This window comes from Lytechinus pictus, chromosome 3 (assembly GCF_037042905.1).
Source record: "Lytechinus pictus isolate F3 Inbred chromosome 3, Lp3.0, whole genome shotgun sequence".
Classification (NCBI taxonomy): Eukaryota; Metazoa; Echinodermata; class Echinoidea; order Temnopleuroida; family Toxopneustidae; genus Lytechinus; species Lytechinus pictus.
Genome location: NC_087247.1, coordinates 14029857 through 14047482, shown reverse-complemented (window position 1 = coordinate 14047482; position 17626 = coordinate 14029857). Strand labels below are relative to the sequence as shown.

The following is a 17626-nucleotide window of genomic DNA, read 5'->3' as shown; positions in this document are numbered from 1 at the left end:
TAACTTTCTTATTGCTTGTCCGATTTCTTTCAGACTTTCACCATTCTGTTTAATTTATTTTTCTCCTTCCCAACACAACATTTTATGGCCAAGGCTGGATTTCCCTTTAAACTGGATTCCTGATTTGAAAAATGACCCATTTATAGGACTAGACCGAGACACGTTTCACAAACCAAAGTCCAAGTCTCATTGTTATGTCTAGTGCCTGATTAGTGGATGATCAATATTTATATTGAGATGGAATAATCAATATGATGTATGTGTTTATTTTGATAAATGCTTTCTTTTATCTTACATTTCCCTTCTTTATGACCAATTGTTTGATAATTGTTATATCAAGGTCAAAGGAGCAACATGTGTTTGAAAGGGCTATATTTGCAAGATGACCTTGGATAAATAGAGAAAAATCTAACAAGCATAACATTAGAAATTTTATCTATATCCGATGTAAAATAACAAGTTTATGACATTTCAAAATTTATCTCTGATCAATGTGAAATTTTGATCATATAAAATGATAACGGTAGAGTGTCACAAAAATCTTTAATTCCCTCCTGAAAAATGAACTCCCTGTAGCTTGTAATTTTGAATTATACAAATTAGATAATTTGATTTGATTGATTGATGCCAAAATCTTTTGCATGAATTTATAGGAGAAAGTATTCCAAAAACTATTGTTCATGCATGAAAACTCAAATTAATTGGTCAGTTTTTCATTATTTTGATAATGTCTATGATATTTAAACCTAGGTTTAACCCAAGTCTAAACTAAAATGTTAAACCACACTTCTATTGAATGCATGTTAATACTTCTTCCATATTCATTAAAATTCATAAATTAAAAGACATTAAATTTTTGTAGTTTTGTATTCCCATTTCATGACTCAATTAATTTTTAACAACTTTTTGCAACATGATAAGGGATGATTTTTAATCACTGAATAAAATGACAACAAATGACAAAAAATGGCTAATGGCTATCAGAATACCACTCTATGTGTTTGAATTTATTTTCTTATATTTTTATTTTTTGTAATGAATAATATGCAAATGGCTTAATCAAAGAAATTAGCTATCTTTGGTGACAAGTTACAATTATTTGTGTGTGTGTGCGTTTGTAAAACAATTTTTGCTGCCTATTTCTTAATGCTATTTTAAAAGCCAAATTTGTTATGATGATAACAATAAGAACTGTGACCTATTGATGTTCAATTTTATTTTTCATATAACTTTAGTTAATGTAGGGTTTTAGGAAATCAGATAAACGAAGCAAGCATACTATTTGAAATTTGAAGCCATGCTGATCGATGGCCGATCAAAACTTTCTTTGAAAGAATTTTAATGTTTTCAGTGTTTTCATAAAGTATTGGGCAAATGGAAGAGGGTTATATACCGGTCATATCACAGACACATCTATTTCATTTTGTGTTTGCATTGTTATCCAGTGTTGGTAAATTAGAAATTTATGTATTCCTTGTTCCTTTCTTAACCTTGACTGCCAATACTCCTTATCCTGTTATAATATTTTACTATGTTCACCAATCTACCCTGTTAATTCATCTTTTTTTTGTTTTACAAGTTTCAATCACTGCATGCATCTTACACTGCTTGAAGCCTGTAGGCCCAGAGTACCAGTATATAAACCTGCTTAGAAATGTACATTATGCATAGTCATCAAAACTAACATCAATATTTACAGTTCGATATGTCGAAATGCCTCTCTGGAAATAAAGAGGTTGATGACAAACAGAGATCAGTGGTGTTTAAATACTGTGCTACAAGGTCCTTAAAGTTCCTCCATTTTCAGTCCTCTTATGACACCCAAACTATCTATAGCTGGGGGGGGATGACCATTTGTTCACTTGATCATCCTCTAAGTTGGTGCTCTAGCTAGACTCATTTTAGTGGTGGTCACTATTTCATGACATTACAAAGTTTTTTTCAGGCCAAGTGAGTGGTTTTGAAGCCAAAAGTGAAGGAACATCAAATTGATAAAAATCTGACATTAGCAAACTTTGAGAATGAAATTATATTTATCAAATATAAGCATGTTTAATGTAAATTATGCAAATAAAACAAAATAAAAGATGGAATTGAACGCTAGTACAATTCGATTTTGGAAGGAGTTAGTTCTTAAACACTTTTCATTTGAAATTAGTGGTGGATGGAAGCAGTGTTTTTCATGATTACTGGTGGTCAGAAATCTTTTGTGCTGGTTCGGCCCGACCACTGCTGTCCACACTAGCTATAATAGTGCTCTAAGAAGTTCAGCCTTCCTGAATAAATTTTAAAAAATCTTATCATCCAAACATTTCACGAAAAACACCTATAAAACTCAGTGCTTGATTCTTCTTAATTTCCTTTAAAATTTGTTGAAAAGCATGTTGAGTACTCTTCAGATTGCATGTGACGTGATATAAGTCCAATTTATTGAACATGATATGTAGCATGCTCTGACTTCATGGATGACTTTTTAAGACACTACTTTACCATGAAGGTTCAAACCCCTCTCCTGGTGCAACCCCCCCCCCCCCCCGTGTATAAAAATTGGTGAAGTTGACCCAATTGTGTTTTTTCTCTGATCTCTACACTATCTCCTCCAGGTTCAGCATATATGTGGACAATTAATATGTGCTTATTATTCATTATTTAAACTTATTTTGGTGCCCCTTGTAAAACCTAGATGAGACATAATGGGAGTACAATCTTGGATCTAGGATTTCCTATTGAAGGGGGTGCTTTTCGTGCCCAAAATTTGAAAAGCTTACCTCCCCCAAAAAAGGTTCATTATTTTCCCAACTGAAGGTATTTTATGGGGTGCGTCCTTTGTTTTTGCAACTTTAGGGGATGTGGATTTGCACCCCCCCCTCCCAGATCTATACCTGGGGTATAGACCAGTTCGTAGTTACTTCTGGACAATTTTTGTCAAATGACCTTTCATTTCTTTCATTAAGATAGGCAGATTTCAAAGCAAGATATTACGTATGCATGCCTTACATAGTGGGATGAAGAAATTGAATAGACCAGGTGACTAGAATAGCACATTAATGAACACTATATGAAGGTATTTGTTGCATTTCTACTTTGAATGCATATTAGAGGATGTTATACAATGTACTTGGCAAACTGTGAAATAAACCAGTCATTCGTGGATGCATTGCTTTTTGTGGATATGAATGAAAAACACAATTCAAAAGAATATATAAATAATCAAGACATCAAAGTTGGTGCTTATCTCATTAAATTTTAAACCACCATGTCACTTTAGCACCAATGACCTTCCTCTGATCATGGGCAGAATCTTCTGAACATGCGCAGAGTGGAACTATACGAACTGGCTTATTGAACTTTGGCCAATTTAATCTTCTTTTGTTATGTTAGGCTAGGCTTTTTTTTGCATCTATTTTATTGTTCACACCTCTAGCTAGTCTTTGCTTATAAGATTTTCAGCTGTGTCAGCAAAAACGTCCAGATTCAAGATGATATGCATATTATCTGTGTCTTATTTTCTCTGTGTGGAACTGATTTGTAATACCATACTGAGAATTGAAGGCACCAAAAATAGAGCTTTCTGCCAGTGTTTGTGTATGGCTTTATAATGAAGCCGTGAACTGTAGTGTTGGAAAGAAAAGCCAAATATTTTGGCTTATCAAATCACACCATATTTAACCTCTTATTTTGAAGGGAAGGGAATAGGGAACTAAAAACGCAAGAAGTAGCGATGAGGAAATTGCCAAGAACTTACGCAGTTCCCATGAGCATTTCATGAATCAAATAGTGACATTGATCAGTGGTTTTCATTTTAAAAAAAGTGTTATAAACTACTGAAATTCTTGCATCTGATTGGCTCAGAGTAAAATTGTCAGTGAAAACCACGGCCTATTTGTTTCTGGGGCCCCATTTCACAAAGTGTGAAATCTATTGTAACTATTTGCTATTATGACGATGGGTAACAGGCTTCAGCAACCATTTAAAATCAAGGTTTCAGTGGAAGTTGCAATACTAGTAGTTTTACAAGTCTTAATGAAGTGGGTCCCAGAAATCATCAACCTGTACCCAAATAATATCAGTAAATTGCCCATTCATCTACTGCCAACTCATCCACTCATCACATGGTCTACCTTCTTTTAGTCCAATGTCATTCCATCCATCAACATTTCGTCTAGCTGACAACCATTTGGTCCATTAACCATTTGGTCCAATCATCACTCACCTAATCACCAGTTCATCTATGTCCATTTTGTCTCATAGTCAGTTGGTCTAATATCAATTTCATTTTCATTCATTTCTCCCAAATAACACTTGGTCCAATCAGACCAAATGGTATATGGACTAAATGGCTATTGGACCAAGTGGTTATAGACAAAATGGTAAGTTGACGAAAAGGCAATTAGACCATGTGTATTGGGTGTCCCACTCATCAAGCTTTTGCTTTTAGGGGCACCCCAATCATTTAAACTATACTGTACATTCATGTATGATTTTGTATATATTTTGGTTTGTATATTGATTTTTAAATGATTTAATAAAATGAATTGAATTGATGGTGGAGGAACTGATGGTAGACCAAATGATAGTAGACGAGTTGGTAATTGGACGAATTGGCATTACACCAATTGAAATAAACCATATACTATCATGAGGGGATCGTTAAGCCTACTGCACACTGTACGATCGTTCGGTTGTGATCTGATTATCAAAGAAATTGTAAGAGCATTCGAACATTCCAATTTGTAAAATCCTAACAACCTTCGTTCAAAACATTGGGATGAATACAAAAATGGAAATTCTAGCCTATTTCAAGCCTCCCTGTAGGAATTAAAAGCATTTAGCCAATTCTAAATCATTAAGACGTCGTCATTGGCTGCGACTTGAAGCCGACTTGGACTTTACTCTGACCACAAGGCCCAGTTCAGAATTAAACAGGATTTTGATTCAGCATTTCCAGCATTATGCCAGAATTCAAATATTTACAATTCTACTTTTTGGAAATTTCATATCTAATGCAAAATTCAATTTGTTAAAAAATGCATCAAAGACGGATTGTGTAGTGTGTTGCAGGCTTTAGGTTCTGTTATTCTTATCCTGTGCCCCCATAGGCTGCATTAATAATAATAATCCGCTTTTATATAGCGCTCAATACATCGGAATGACGTGTCTGAGCACTTTTACAGATATATTATTACCCCGGTCATCGATTTCAATCCGTCATTCCTGCACACAATGTGTGCACATCCTCCACTCCCTGGGGGAGTATTCCAGTCAGTTGCTGGTGAGGCGCACACAGTACTGGACAAGCTACAATGACTTTCACATCCTACCGGGTACCCATTTAGCACCTGGGTCGAGAGTGGCTAAGTGTGGATTAACGCCTTGCCAAAGGACGCCAGACCGTGGTGGGATTCGAACACATGACCCTCTGTTTAGAAGGCGAGAGTCAGAACCACTACACCATGGCTCCTCCACTATTATCAGACTTTAATCAGACTTTATTTCTATTTCTATAATTGTGTAGGACCTTGTATAGCAGTATATCATTACAGTGAAATATTATCATCCTTTTCTTGTGCCCCATATATGCATTTGTCACTGTCAAACATAAATTAAAATTCTATATTTATTGGCAGTCATACGTAACAGATCTTTACAATGAATGAAATACAAAGGCTTGTTTATATTTCTGACTACAATCTGAATTCAAAAGACTTTACCCAACTTGTTTTGACCAAGCCTCAAGGAAATAAATTACCAAATATATATCAGGGCGCCACAGTTATATGATTTGAAAGTGATGAAATAAAACACTTTTTGTAAATAATATATCATTATGTATATTATTATTGAAGGAATCAAATTTGTATGATATGTTATTTAAGGTATCTTATTAATGATTATTTTTCTTTTTACATTCAGAATGGAAATTGGGCAGCAGAGAAAGTCATCTCCATTCCTTCCAAGAAGGTGGATAATTGGGCCTTGCCTGACATGCCAGGTGAGTCACAATCAGAGAAATGATATGTGGGGCAAGGTTTCATTATATACCAAGTTTTTCTTCCGCTTAGCTGTTCATCCAATTTTGTAGGGTTTGAGGTAACTGACACTGGCAAATAAACAAGATAGGAATGAAAAGGAGACTTACAGTTACGTTCAGTTTTATTATTGATTAATGCACTATTGAAATAGTATTATTCAATTGGCTGGAAACAAATATTGTTATTAAATCTAGTTAGATTTTGTACATGTAATTGATTTCAGGTTTTCTTAAACTTGGCCTCAATGCCTGTTGCTGAATGTGCTGTGTCTAAAAGCACTAAAAAAATATCGGGTGACTGTCTCAAATTCATGTGCATGCTCCTCTTTCATTTGTAATTTCCACGAGTTATTGTTGTTTTGAGAAAGATTCTACAGGAGATGGCAAGAACATATACTTGCTGAGACATTGAGTTTGGGTGGTCCTTTTCGACCAGGATGAAACATATGCCCACAAAAAATAGGCCTACATGGTCAGGCCTTGAAATTCTATTGGGCAAGCCTGCTATATTGTTTCAAAAGGGCTCATTATTTGTATAACAGCATAAAATAAAACAAAAATCCCAAAATGTATCCTAAGCTAATCAATAGGGCTTCATGGCGATCGGCTTTTGATTAATTTAAGCCATGCATGGTGTATCATAACACTGTTAAATTGCTGTAAAGAAATATCTCCATATGACAATGTTAGTTGCAGGGATGGATCCAGGAATTGTGGAAAGGGGGGGGGGGCACATTTTCCTGAGTAAAAATTTGACAAGTAAAAAAAAGAAAAGGTCACTTTCAAAAGTTGGAGCACACTTCTGTTTTAACGGCTTTTTTACATTACAAATTTTGATTGTGCCTCTCAAAAGGGGGGACATGGGCCGGCTGTGCCCCCCCCCTCTGGATCCACAAGTGGTTAGTTGTGACTTTATATATATATCAAAGTATTAGAGTTCAGCGAGACTTTGAAAAACCTCTCCTTTCTTATCACATGACTCAATTTTGTCACTAATCAAGAAGCAACATTTTAGTGGGTGGAGTATAATTCACATTGCATTATTGTCTTGGAATAAAACTGAAATATATATGTGTATTTATATAATAGAGTGAATGGAAGGTCAATTTTAGAGATGTGCACGTTCTATGTATCAAAGTTCAAGGCTGACTGGAGTACTAATATCTTTGTTTAATATTTACTCTTTGATATTATATTATATGTATAAAACAATTACCTATATCTAAGCAAATAATTTACATATTTTATTATTTATTTCAAGACAAAGAGTAAGATGTTGCTTAATGTGCACTATTTTGCATGTGTTTGAGAAATTGCCTGAATAATCATTCATTTTCAAACATAAAAGGAAGTTCTAGATCTGAAGGCATGGAAACTGATGAATTTCATTTTGCTGACTAGACTCTGGCTCTGCTCGATTTGAATATTTTATTTTGCAAAATATGAACAAGATATTAAAGGGATGGTCCGGGCTGAAAATATACATAGAGTGGAATTCACTGAGCAAAATGCCGAAAATTTCATCAAAATCAGATAACAAATAATAAAGTTATTGAAGTTTAAAGTTTAGCAATATTTTGTGAAAACAGTCATGAATATTCATTAGGTGGGCTGATGATGTCACATCTCCACTTTCTGTTTTCTTATGTTATTACATAAAATCATAATTTTTTCATTATTTCATACTTGTGTGAATAATATGTCTCCCTTATAATGAAATAAGTTGCAGCAATAAATATCTAATGCACTAAATAAGTTTTCAATCCAATTTTTCTCGTTCTTGAAGGAAAAAAATTGAATAAACCTAATTTCATATAATAAAATACGAAAGAACAAGTGGGGATGTGACATCATCAGCCCACCTAATGAATATTCATGTCGACTGTTTTCACAAAATATTGCTAAACTTTAAAATTCAATAACTTTGTTATCCGATTTTGATGAAATTTTCGGCATTTTGCTCAGTGAATTCTACTCTATCTATTAAGCTATAAATACTTTCAGCCCGCACCATCCCTTTAAGCAATTGTCCTGTTCTAGGCCACTGGGGTCTGCTGATGCATGCCTATCTATCACAAGTTTGAATACCATGCGACAATAAAGAGGAATCGGAAGCAACTTTGTAGTTGTGATCAATACTTTATTTAACCGTAATCAAGTCAAGAGTCGGACGAACGTGTAGCCGCATAACTGACGCAGATGGCGCTATAACAAGATACAAATCAACTGGCGTAATCACTTTTTCCTTATGTAAATGAAAAGAATTTTGCAAAGATCCAAAGCGAAAAACTTTGTAAAAGTATTGTCATATTATAAAGGTGTAAACTCGCAAACAACTGCAAAGCAAATGCGCAAACATTAACGCGAAGACATACCCACTAATGGGACTTCAAACAAAACCCAAAATAATTACCAAAAAAATTAAATGCGCAGCATAATTTATCACAAGCGCAAAAATGCGCAGCAATTGGTAAAAGGCGAACTAGCTGGAGTAAGAAGAGGTATTCGTTTGGTAAGGTGAGGATCCTGAAAGCAATAAACTATCAAATTAGAATCAAAACATTTAAATCGAGCTGGCTTGTTGTTTTTGTCTGTTTGTTCGCCAAAAAAAAACTAGACGCATTAAGGAACCCATTAGCACACATAGATACACTCATAAAGGTAAAGCGTACGAAAATGCATAAAAAAAACAAAAGATATACATGAAAAAACAGTGTCCATCAGCGAGAGTCCATCAGTAAAGGGCAAGCTGGACAAGGCACAGGCAATGGGGGGGGGGCATAAATGCAGGCCAAAGTCAATCACAAACGTCGCTAAAATACGAAGGGGGGACACGACGGCGTAAGGGATACCGCCGGCCATTATTGGGGGCAGTGACGTCAAAAGGCCCTGGGGGATCTGACTGACCAGAAAGTGAAAGGGAAGGACTAACATCAGGGTGAGAAAGTTCGTGAGGAATATCAGGGGGGTCAGGAGGGGGGCAAGGGACACCCGGCACATCAGTAACGTCAGAGGCATTAGGCAAGCATTGTGAGTCATCCGCTGGAGTGGGACTGGTTAACTCCTCATCACGGTGGTCGTCGTCGTCATCAGAAACCCTCGGTCGAGAAGGATGAGAGGTAGGAATCCCTGGGGGGACCTTCAAGCAATCCGAGCGCCGGACACGGTATGACGTAGAACGTAGTTGGCTCCCAACAAACTTGCGAATGTTGCACCAATCGTTGTCGACACTGCAGACAAGGTAGCGAGGTCTGGCCTGGGTCTTAGTCCGGTCCGAGCGCAGGTAGACAAGGTCACCAACGTGAACAAGAGACTCTCCCATCGAAGATAGGCGTTTGGGTGCCTTCGATTCCATACTGGGGCCATGGTTGGAGAGCCGTTTCTCATGTTGATTGGTAATAACGTCCATGTCACGCAACGGAATCTGTTCACTTGTGAATTGGTCACGCTGGGTCCAAAGCTCACGAGCAGAAAGACCAACGCCACGGATACGGCTGTTAAGACGTGCGGTAGCCAGAGCAAGCGCAAGTGGAGTAACAGGACCACCGCGGGGATCATCACGAAGCAGCTCATCTTCCAGCTCACGGACAGCCTTCTCAGCGACAGGATTCTTGTTGATGTTCTTGGCACGGCCAATCTCCAAAGTGATGCCCTGACTGCGCAAAGACTCATCGTGTTGGAGAGCAGAAAATCCTGGCGCAGGGTCAGTGCGGACGACAGATGGAGGGCCATCAAGTGGCCTGAGAGGTGCGCATAGCTGAAGGAGGCTGTGCGGAGAGTCTCCTTGCGTTCATCTGGAATCAAAGCGCTTACAGTATAAGAAGTTACACTCTCCCTGAGGATGAAAACGAGTTGGCGGGAACGCTTGATGACATCCGCAGCAAAAGACGCACCAATGACACATGGAGGGTCACCTGTAGACGGGGAGTAGCAACACGAGGAACATTCTGGAGGGAAAGACAGCTGTGACAACCGACAGTCACCTGTTGAATTGCTGCATCAAGATCCAGGGCATAGAAATACCGTGAGACAACCTGCTTGAGTTGGTGTGATGTGGGGTGACCAAGTTGAAGATGTAGGGCAGTGAGAATCCCCTGTAGCACATTGCGAGGAATGACGAGACACTCCTGCTGTGGCAAGAATGCATGATCCCGGCGGACGACCAGTAAGCCATCACGGGCGATGGTGGCAACCTGGAGATATCGCTTCACATCACGGATACCTGTCAACTTCTTCGATGGGCGAGTACCCTGAGTAAGGTGGGCATGGGCACGGCGGAGGGCCGGACAATCAGACTGAATCTTACCCCACGCGTGACGAGATGTGAAAGGGAGGCGTATCTTCCCTGAGAGGATGTCAGCAACAGACGTAAGATGGACAACAGAGTCTTCCATCCGTGAAATGAAAGTACAGATCTGGCATCGAACATCATGGCATGGGGGAGCATTCCTACTCGCGAAGTCAGATGGGACATTAGCGGAGCCCGCCAGGTGACGTAAGGAAACCTGGTATCTGCTAATGGTTGCCAAAAAGGTAGAAACCCGTGGACTGGCAGAAAACTCGCCACGACACAATTTCTCATAAGCCTGAACACAAGGTTTGCTGTCAGTAAGAATGCAGACAGGGTGGTGAGACTGGATGATGTACGGGCTGAAATGCTTGGTGGCAGCAGCAATGGACAGTGCTTCTACTTCACAAGGTAACCATGTGATTTGACGACCACGGAGCTTCGCGCTGAAGAAACCTGCGACGAAAGGCGTCCGGTCTCTTGTGACGTACATGGTAGCACCGAGACCATGGTTCTTCACGGATCCATCAGTGACAATCCATAGCTGATCAGATGGCCGGGGTAGAGTAACCGTACGAGTAGACTTGATGCCGGACTGGGCTTTGTTGAAGGCATCATTAAACTCATCTGTCCAGCAGATGCGGTCTTGAGATTTCATACCTGCAATCGATTCATCCAGGGGGCCCAGATAGGATGCGCAATTCGGGAGAACGCGAGCAAGCATCTTATAGGCTCCAATGAAAGACCGCATTCCCTTCACGGTTGAAGGGCATGAGCACGTTGACAAAGTTGTTATCCTATGAGGACTTGCTTTGAGGTTCCCTTCAGACCAAACCCACCCTAAAATAGTGGTGGTTTTTGGACAGACGGTAGTCTTAGATGGAGAAAGGTGAAGACCATTGGAGGCTAGTGCATGTAACACCCTGGACCAGTTATGCAAAAGGGCCTGCCAGGTGTCAGCACCACAGTACAAGTCGTCTGCAAGTTTGACAACAACACCTTCAAACAATAGATCTCCCAGCACTCGACACATCAACTCCTCCAATGCCGTCTCTGATCCCGGCATACCCATAGCACAACGGGTGTAAACTCTAATGCCACGGAAAGGGGTAGCAACACCACAATACTTCATCGAATCACGAGAGAGAGGTATTTGATAAAAGGCACTTGCAAGGTCAGATGCAATAATGTACTTCCACTGACCTATCTTTCTCAGAGTGGAATCAACATCAGGCAAAACTGAGGGCTGTGGCTTAGAGTAGCGCCCAACATCAGCAAAGGCTGTGACAAGACGAGAGCCGCCATTTGGCTTCTTCACAAGAAACGACGGGTTGACATATTCAACCGTAACACCAATATCCTCAGGGCGTGCAAAGACGCCAAGTTTCTCAAGGTCATCAAACTTTCCCTGCAATTCAACAAGCTTCTCCTGGGAATACAAGGGAAGGCGACCCTTGCGTTGTGGGGGCTGCACAGGACCCATGTTCACAACGGCCTTGAATGGACCAGATGCACCATTGTAACCCTTGAATAAAGGGCTAAACACACAATCATGTTCTGCATGAAGAGACTGAAAATCTCCCCTTGCCTTTGGGGGGAGGATATTATCAGGATCCACAATAACAGACTGAGAAGGCTGTGATAAGGTCGGCCCTCCCTGCACCACAGAGGGAAGGGCAGTCTGACTAGGAGGAATTTGCGCAACCTGACTGCCATCTGAGACAACCACTGGACAAACCTGACAAAGATGTTCATTGCGACGGATAACACAAGGACTGCGAGAGAGATTTGGGATGCGGATCCTACCAGCAACACTCGAGACAACACCTGGAGCCGGAAAGAATTCTGTGATCATTGGTGTAAGAGGGGAATCCGAGCGAGGCTCCAAGACAAGTGTCTCATCAGCAGAAAACTCAGGAGGTAGGGAAAACTCAAGGAATTCACCTGGCCAAATGGTGGTAGTTTGAGAAGGGGCACGAAGGACAAATGCGCGACGCACTGCATGACCAGCCTTAGGCTTACTACAGGAACCGTAACTAAACACAGTACCATCAGCCAAGGAAATCTCCCTCCTTGCTGGCCTGATGGCCACATCATTCCTTTCCATAAATGGAGTACCAGCCAAAACGTCAACATCAAGGTTCTCAATGACCAATCCTTCAAAGTGGAACTCATGACTGCCACGACAAACGGTGAAACGAGTTTCACCACAAACCTGCAGCGGAGAGGACCCATCAGCCTGATGAGCTGACCCGGGTGGTGGAGGACACGTTACAACCTAATACTCGGGCCGTAGAAGCACGCATCATGTTCCCAGTAGCACTGCTGTCGAGGGTGATACGAACAGCATGATGATTATAAAATGTGTGGAAGTGTGGAAGAGGTACCTCTACGGCCAGGGTCTGGTGACAAACAAGCCTCGTCACATGACTCCTGGGGGTCAACATCAAAGTCAAAATCATCAGAACCTCCATCATCAAAAATCTTGGCAACCTGCCTGGCCTTTGCCATGTACTGCCGATCGGAGTCTGGAAGGTAAGGACAGACACTCAAAAAATGGTCACTAGGACGGCCAGCCTGAACGCACAGTGGACAAGATTTGGAAGACCTAGGACGGAACTTCGCTGGGGTTCGAGACTGAGTACGCCGGGGAGCAGTCTGACTACGACCACGAGGCGGAAAAGCCGCTGTACGCATTGCCCTGGAACATTCAACTGACTCCAAAAGACTAGTAAGGGCCTGAGAAATTTCAGGTTTGAGGGATGCAAGTGTGCGTGAACGGAGTTCTGTGCCGTACCTCTGCTTCACCACCTGGGGAAGGTCAGGGTGCAAAAGGCGAAGCCACTGCAGAACAATGAAATTCTCAATTGTAGGCGAAAGTTCTTCATCATCCAGGATGGGATCACCGTGATGGGTAATACCACCACCAGCCGTCAACAAATTGTCCTCGACAAAGGCAAGTAATCTCTGATATAAATCTTCTGGTCGCTCATCAGATTCCAGCTTTATCTCGCAAAAATCCAAAAAATGGGCACCTGTTGCCTGGAAGCCATAGTGAAGTCTAATAGTGGCCCAAATGTCATTCAAAGAAGTGGAATTGCGAACAATAGAATTTCTAGCGATGACGGGACAAAAATTAGCAATCTGACCGAGCATAAGATCAAGTAGGTTCGCTTTCTGTTGAGCAGTTTTGCGCAACTCTGAAGGAACAGAGGGATTGTCATCTATGAAACCCCTTGTGGGGTTAGCTTTTGTTTTCTTACCCCATGTTACCGACTCAAAAAGGAAGAAAGCAAAGTTAGGATCAAGATTCAAGGTGTACAAAAGATTCTGTCTCCATCCTTCAAAGGATGTAATTGATTCGACTTTACCCAAGCACCATTGCTTTGGTACTTTAGGCATACTGCACGCCATTGTAAGGCTGTGGGACCGACTCTAATTTCGGCTAGATCTAACCAACTACTCGTTCACGGTAAACTTACTTTTACGGTGCAACCGGCTGTTTTCCTTCTCAGCAAAGTCCTTCAAATGTGGAATAAGAAAAAATTCAGGCGTGAGTGAATCCCATAAGCGGCCACCACGACAATATAAAGAGGAATCGGAAGCAACTTTGTAGTTGTGATCAATACTTTATTTAACCGTAATCAAGTCAAGAGTCGGACGAACGTGTAGCCGCATAACTGACGCAGATGGCGCTATAACAAGATACAAATCAACTGGCGATGTTTATGGAATATAGTACGGTCATGCATTCTATTGTTGGTGGCACCAATACCTTTATCATGTAAACTAAAGGCTATGGTCTATTTAACACAACATAATGCAATATTTACAAGAAATGGCAAATTTATGTGTTTCCACACACAAACAACCCCTCTTAATTTGGATACTGAATAGGCTTTATAAAACCCCCCATTTTTCCCTTTTTGCTTATTTTCTATGATATGATGGTGGGTCCCATGTCTGCGCACCAAACAACTAACTTAAGATTAATCATGATTTTTTTTTTTATTTAACAATAATTTTCAGTTGATATTGTTCCCTATATTCTTATGAGTAAGTGTGCCCAAAGTCGCATAAAAAAAATGAGAGAAATATATTATTTTCATGGAAAAAACCTTGGCCATTCATTTTCAGACTGAACATGGTGCCCCATATCTGCGCACCCATTCACTTTACACATGATTCAGGAATTTTGATGAGAAAACTAGGCTCCATTTTGAGGCTGGCACATGAAATGCCCGAAATTCATTACTTTTCCACCATTTAATTGAGTCAGATTTTTAAAGAGAATATCTTTCTATGTATTGCAAATGCAAGTGTAAAGTTTGTGGTCGTTGCATATCTCCTTTTGAATCGTGCAGACACACGTGTGTGCGGAGAAGGGGGACTGCGCAGACTTGGGGGGACCTTACCATACATTCTGTTACATATATTGTGAGACCTGTAAAATGAATCCGTGGGCCCCATTTAATTTAAAGAGTCAATCAGGGCCCCGTAACACAAAGATTAGCGATGAATAGCAAACATGAGAGAAAACTTCCGATTGGTTACTGGTCAGTATTTTGCGCCAAATGTGCGTGTATAATGTCGATCTTGATTGGTCAGTTCATTTAGCGATCGATTGATCGCTAATCTTTGTGTTATGGAGCCCAGGAAGAAAAATTTTCACTGTTGTCATGGTAGTTGACATTCCAGCAAGAGTTACTTTCATATCAACTATATGGGACCCTGATCTAGGGATAAGTAAAAGCTATAAAAGGTGCAATTCAAATTGAATATACAGTGTGTCCCACAAAAAAGGAAACCCGTTTTCAGAGATAGATTTCACAATTATTAGATATGTTTGTCCTAAAAATTTTATACTCATGGCAAGAGTGGAATCTCATCTCTAATTTTGAAACCAACAGCTTAGCAAATCGTTCACACATGGCAGATAACAAACCATAAATATTGAGGCCTATCAGAAACGATTTGCTCAGAAACACACGTGTGAATCTGAATCCACTCTCATTACAGGGATCAGTGAGAGGATGTTAACAAAGAATACAAAAGAGATGCTAATGAGCCAATCGTCATTAATAAGCACGGTCGTCGTATCACAAACTAATCCTATCCAATTTTTCTGCGCAACCTGGTTTTGACATTAAAATTTCAAATTTGTCTTGCTCATGAATGCGTGACTTGTTTGTCTCATATAAGCTATCTGAGTAAAGAGAAATAATTAGATTATATGATTTAAATGAAATATCATAATTCAATTGCCTTTGAAGCAAAAAGAAATGGGAATCCCGGTTTCCTTTTTTCTGGGACGCACTATACTGATTTCGGTCAAGTTGTTCACACGTGACATCACACAAATTTTCATTCTTGTACAATATACATCTTGTACATACTCAATCTGGATATCTTTAGTTCCTGAAGATTCAAATTTAAGATTAAAGATTTGAACTCAAACATCCTGACTCTACTCAGAGTTTTATATCTTTCATTTTTACTTATAGTGATATGTATATAGTAATACTTGTTTGATCCTGTTTTTTTCCCTTTTTCAGGTCTGATCACAGATATCTTGATATCAATGGATGATCGTTTCTTGTATCTCAGTAACTGGCTTCATGGTGATCTCCGCCAGTATGACATCACAGACACCAGCCACCCAAAACTTGTTGGACAGGTAGGTGCATGGCAGTGATGATCCACAAGGTCCAGGGTTCAAATCCCACCACAGCTCTCGTGTCCATTAGCAAGGCGTTTATCTGCATTTACCCACTCTCCACCCAGGGCCCCAAGTTACTGTTATAGTAACTTTCCCATCCGGTGGTAACTACCATGCCACCAATGATCAAGAGCCAATCAAAATCAAGGATTCCATGCAAATTACCATTGCATGGCAAAGTTACCATAATGGTAACTTTCAAGTTATGCAACGGGGAGCAGGTGTAGTAAATAGGTATACCCGATAGGAAGAATTTTCTTGAAAGCTCAAGCACCCTATCAGAGTAGCCTTGTTGAAACCAGGGTGATAGTATGCAGTGCTTAGAAAACATTGTATTAGGTGCTATATAAATTTTGCAAATCGTTATTATTATCATTATTATTACCAACGGAATTAGGTGCTATATAAATATTGCATATCATTATTATTACCTACGAAATTAGGTGCTATATAAATATTGCATATCATTATTATTACCAAAGGAATAAACGATATTTTGATAGTTTACTGCTCTAAAGGCCAAGCAAAGACTCTTTCAGGAAGGGAGGCAACAAAGCAAGATGAGTGTCAGAGCTGAGCATGCAATGGCTGCCGTAGAACTATTGCGATCCTCATATTTTTGTAAGAGTTAATGGCAGGTTCAGGAGGAGGATGTTGCTGTGTGTTGTTTGAACACTATATACTGGTAACTTTACCTAAGTAAAATAAAATATCTTAGTACCACAGAAATATGATTGGCATAGAAGTTTTCGGAATTGAAGTGGCTATCCTGGGTAGAATATGACATTGTTATTGATTTTATTTTTGTAATCTGTTTAAGAAAGATGCTGTGACTCGGTTGAACGTGTACCGTAATGGAAGGTTGACTTTAACAAGTTTACCTGATAGTATATTAATATCAAAGGGAAACGTGAAAGTATGTTAATAGCATAAGGGATTGTTTGTGAATTACTTTAGCTTTAACCAGGGGCAGATTCATGTTTGAGCAGAAGGGGGGGGGGGCATTTCTCTGTTCTCGAAGTTAATAGATATTCAAGGAATTTCTGGAAACGTTATTCACTCTTTTACTCTACGGAAATGTGATTTATTTTTCACTCCGCAAGATATTCATTGGAGGGTCCATCACCTCGGATAGCAAGGTCAAGGTCACGGAGGACTCCGAGCTGGAGAAACAACCTGACCCTCTGTATGTCAAAGGTCGTAAGGTCACAGGAAGTACTCAGATGATCCAGCTTAGCTTGGATGGCAAGCGTCTGTATGTCACCATGTCACTCTACAGTGTGTGGGACCAACAGTTTTATCCTGATCTCATGAAGTGAGTTTTTATTTAAAGGGGAAGGGAACTGATCGTGGTCTTTCATTAATTATCTGTTAAAATACTTTTGAGATAACTATATTAACAATACAGAAAATAAAGTAGCCTATAATTGTATTTTTATATAAAAATTGAAATGTTTTGATAGGAAACGTAAATTGTGGAGGTATACCATGGTAACATAAATAATGTGGTAAGAATGTGAAGGTAGCAGCACTAATATGGCTTTGCCTTTCTAATTGCCATATGTACTCTTTTTCAAAGGTTTTCCAG

The 17626-nt window shown here is 39.7% G+C and overlaps 1 protein-coding gene across 1 annotated transcript in view; it reads left to right on the top strand.

The window, feature by feature from the left end:
- LOC129257778 (methanethiol oxidase-like) overlaps window positions 1-17626 on the top strand; it is a 36970-nt gene that overhangs the window by 16978 nt on the left and 2366 nt on the right. Inside the window, exons 7-9 of the mRNA XM_064096446.1 lie at window positions 5914-5992; window positions 15875-15996; window positions 17142-17353. Coding sequence (XP_063952516.1) covers window positions 5914-5992; window positions 15875-15996; window positions 17142-17353 — 413 coding nt within the window. The remainder of the gene's footprint in view (window positions 1-5913; window positions 5993-15874; window positions 15997-17141; window positions 17354-17626) is intronic.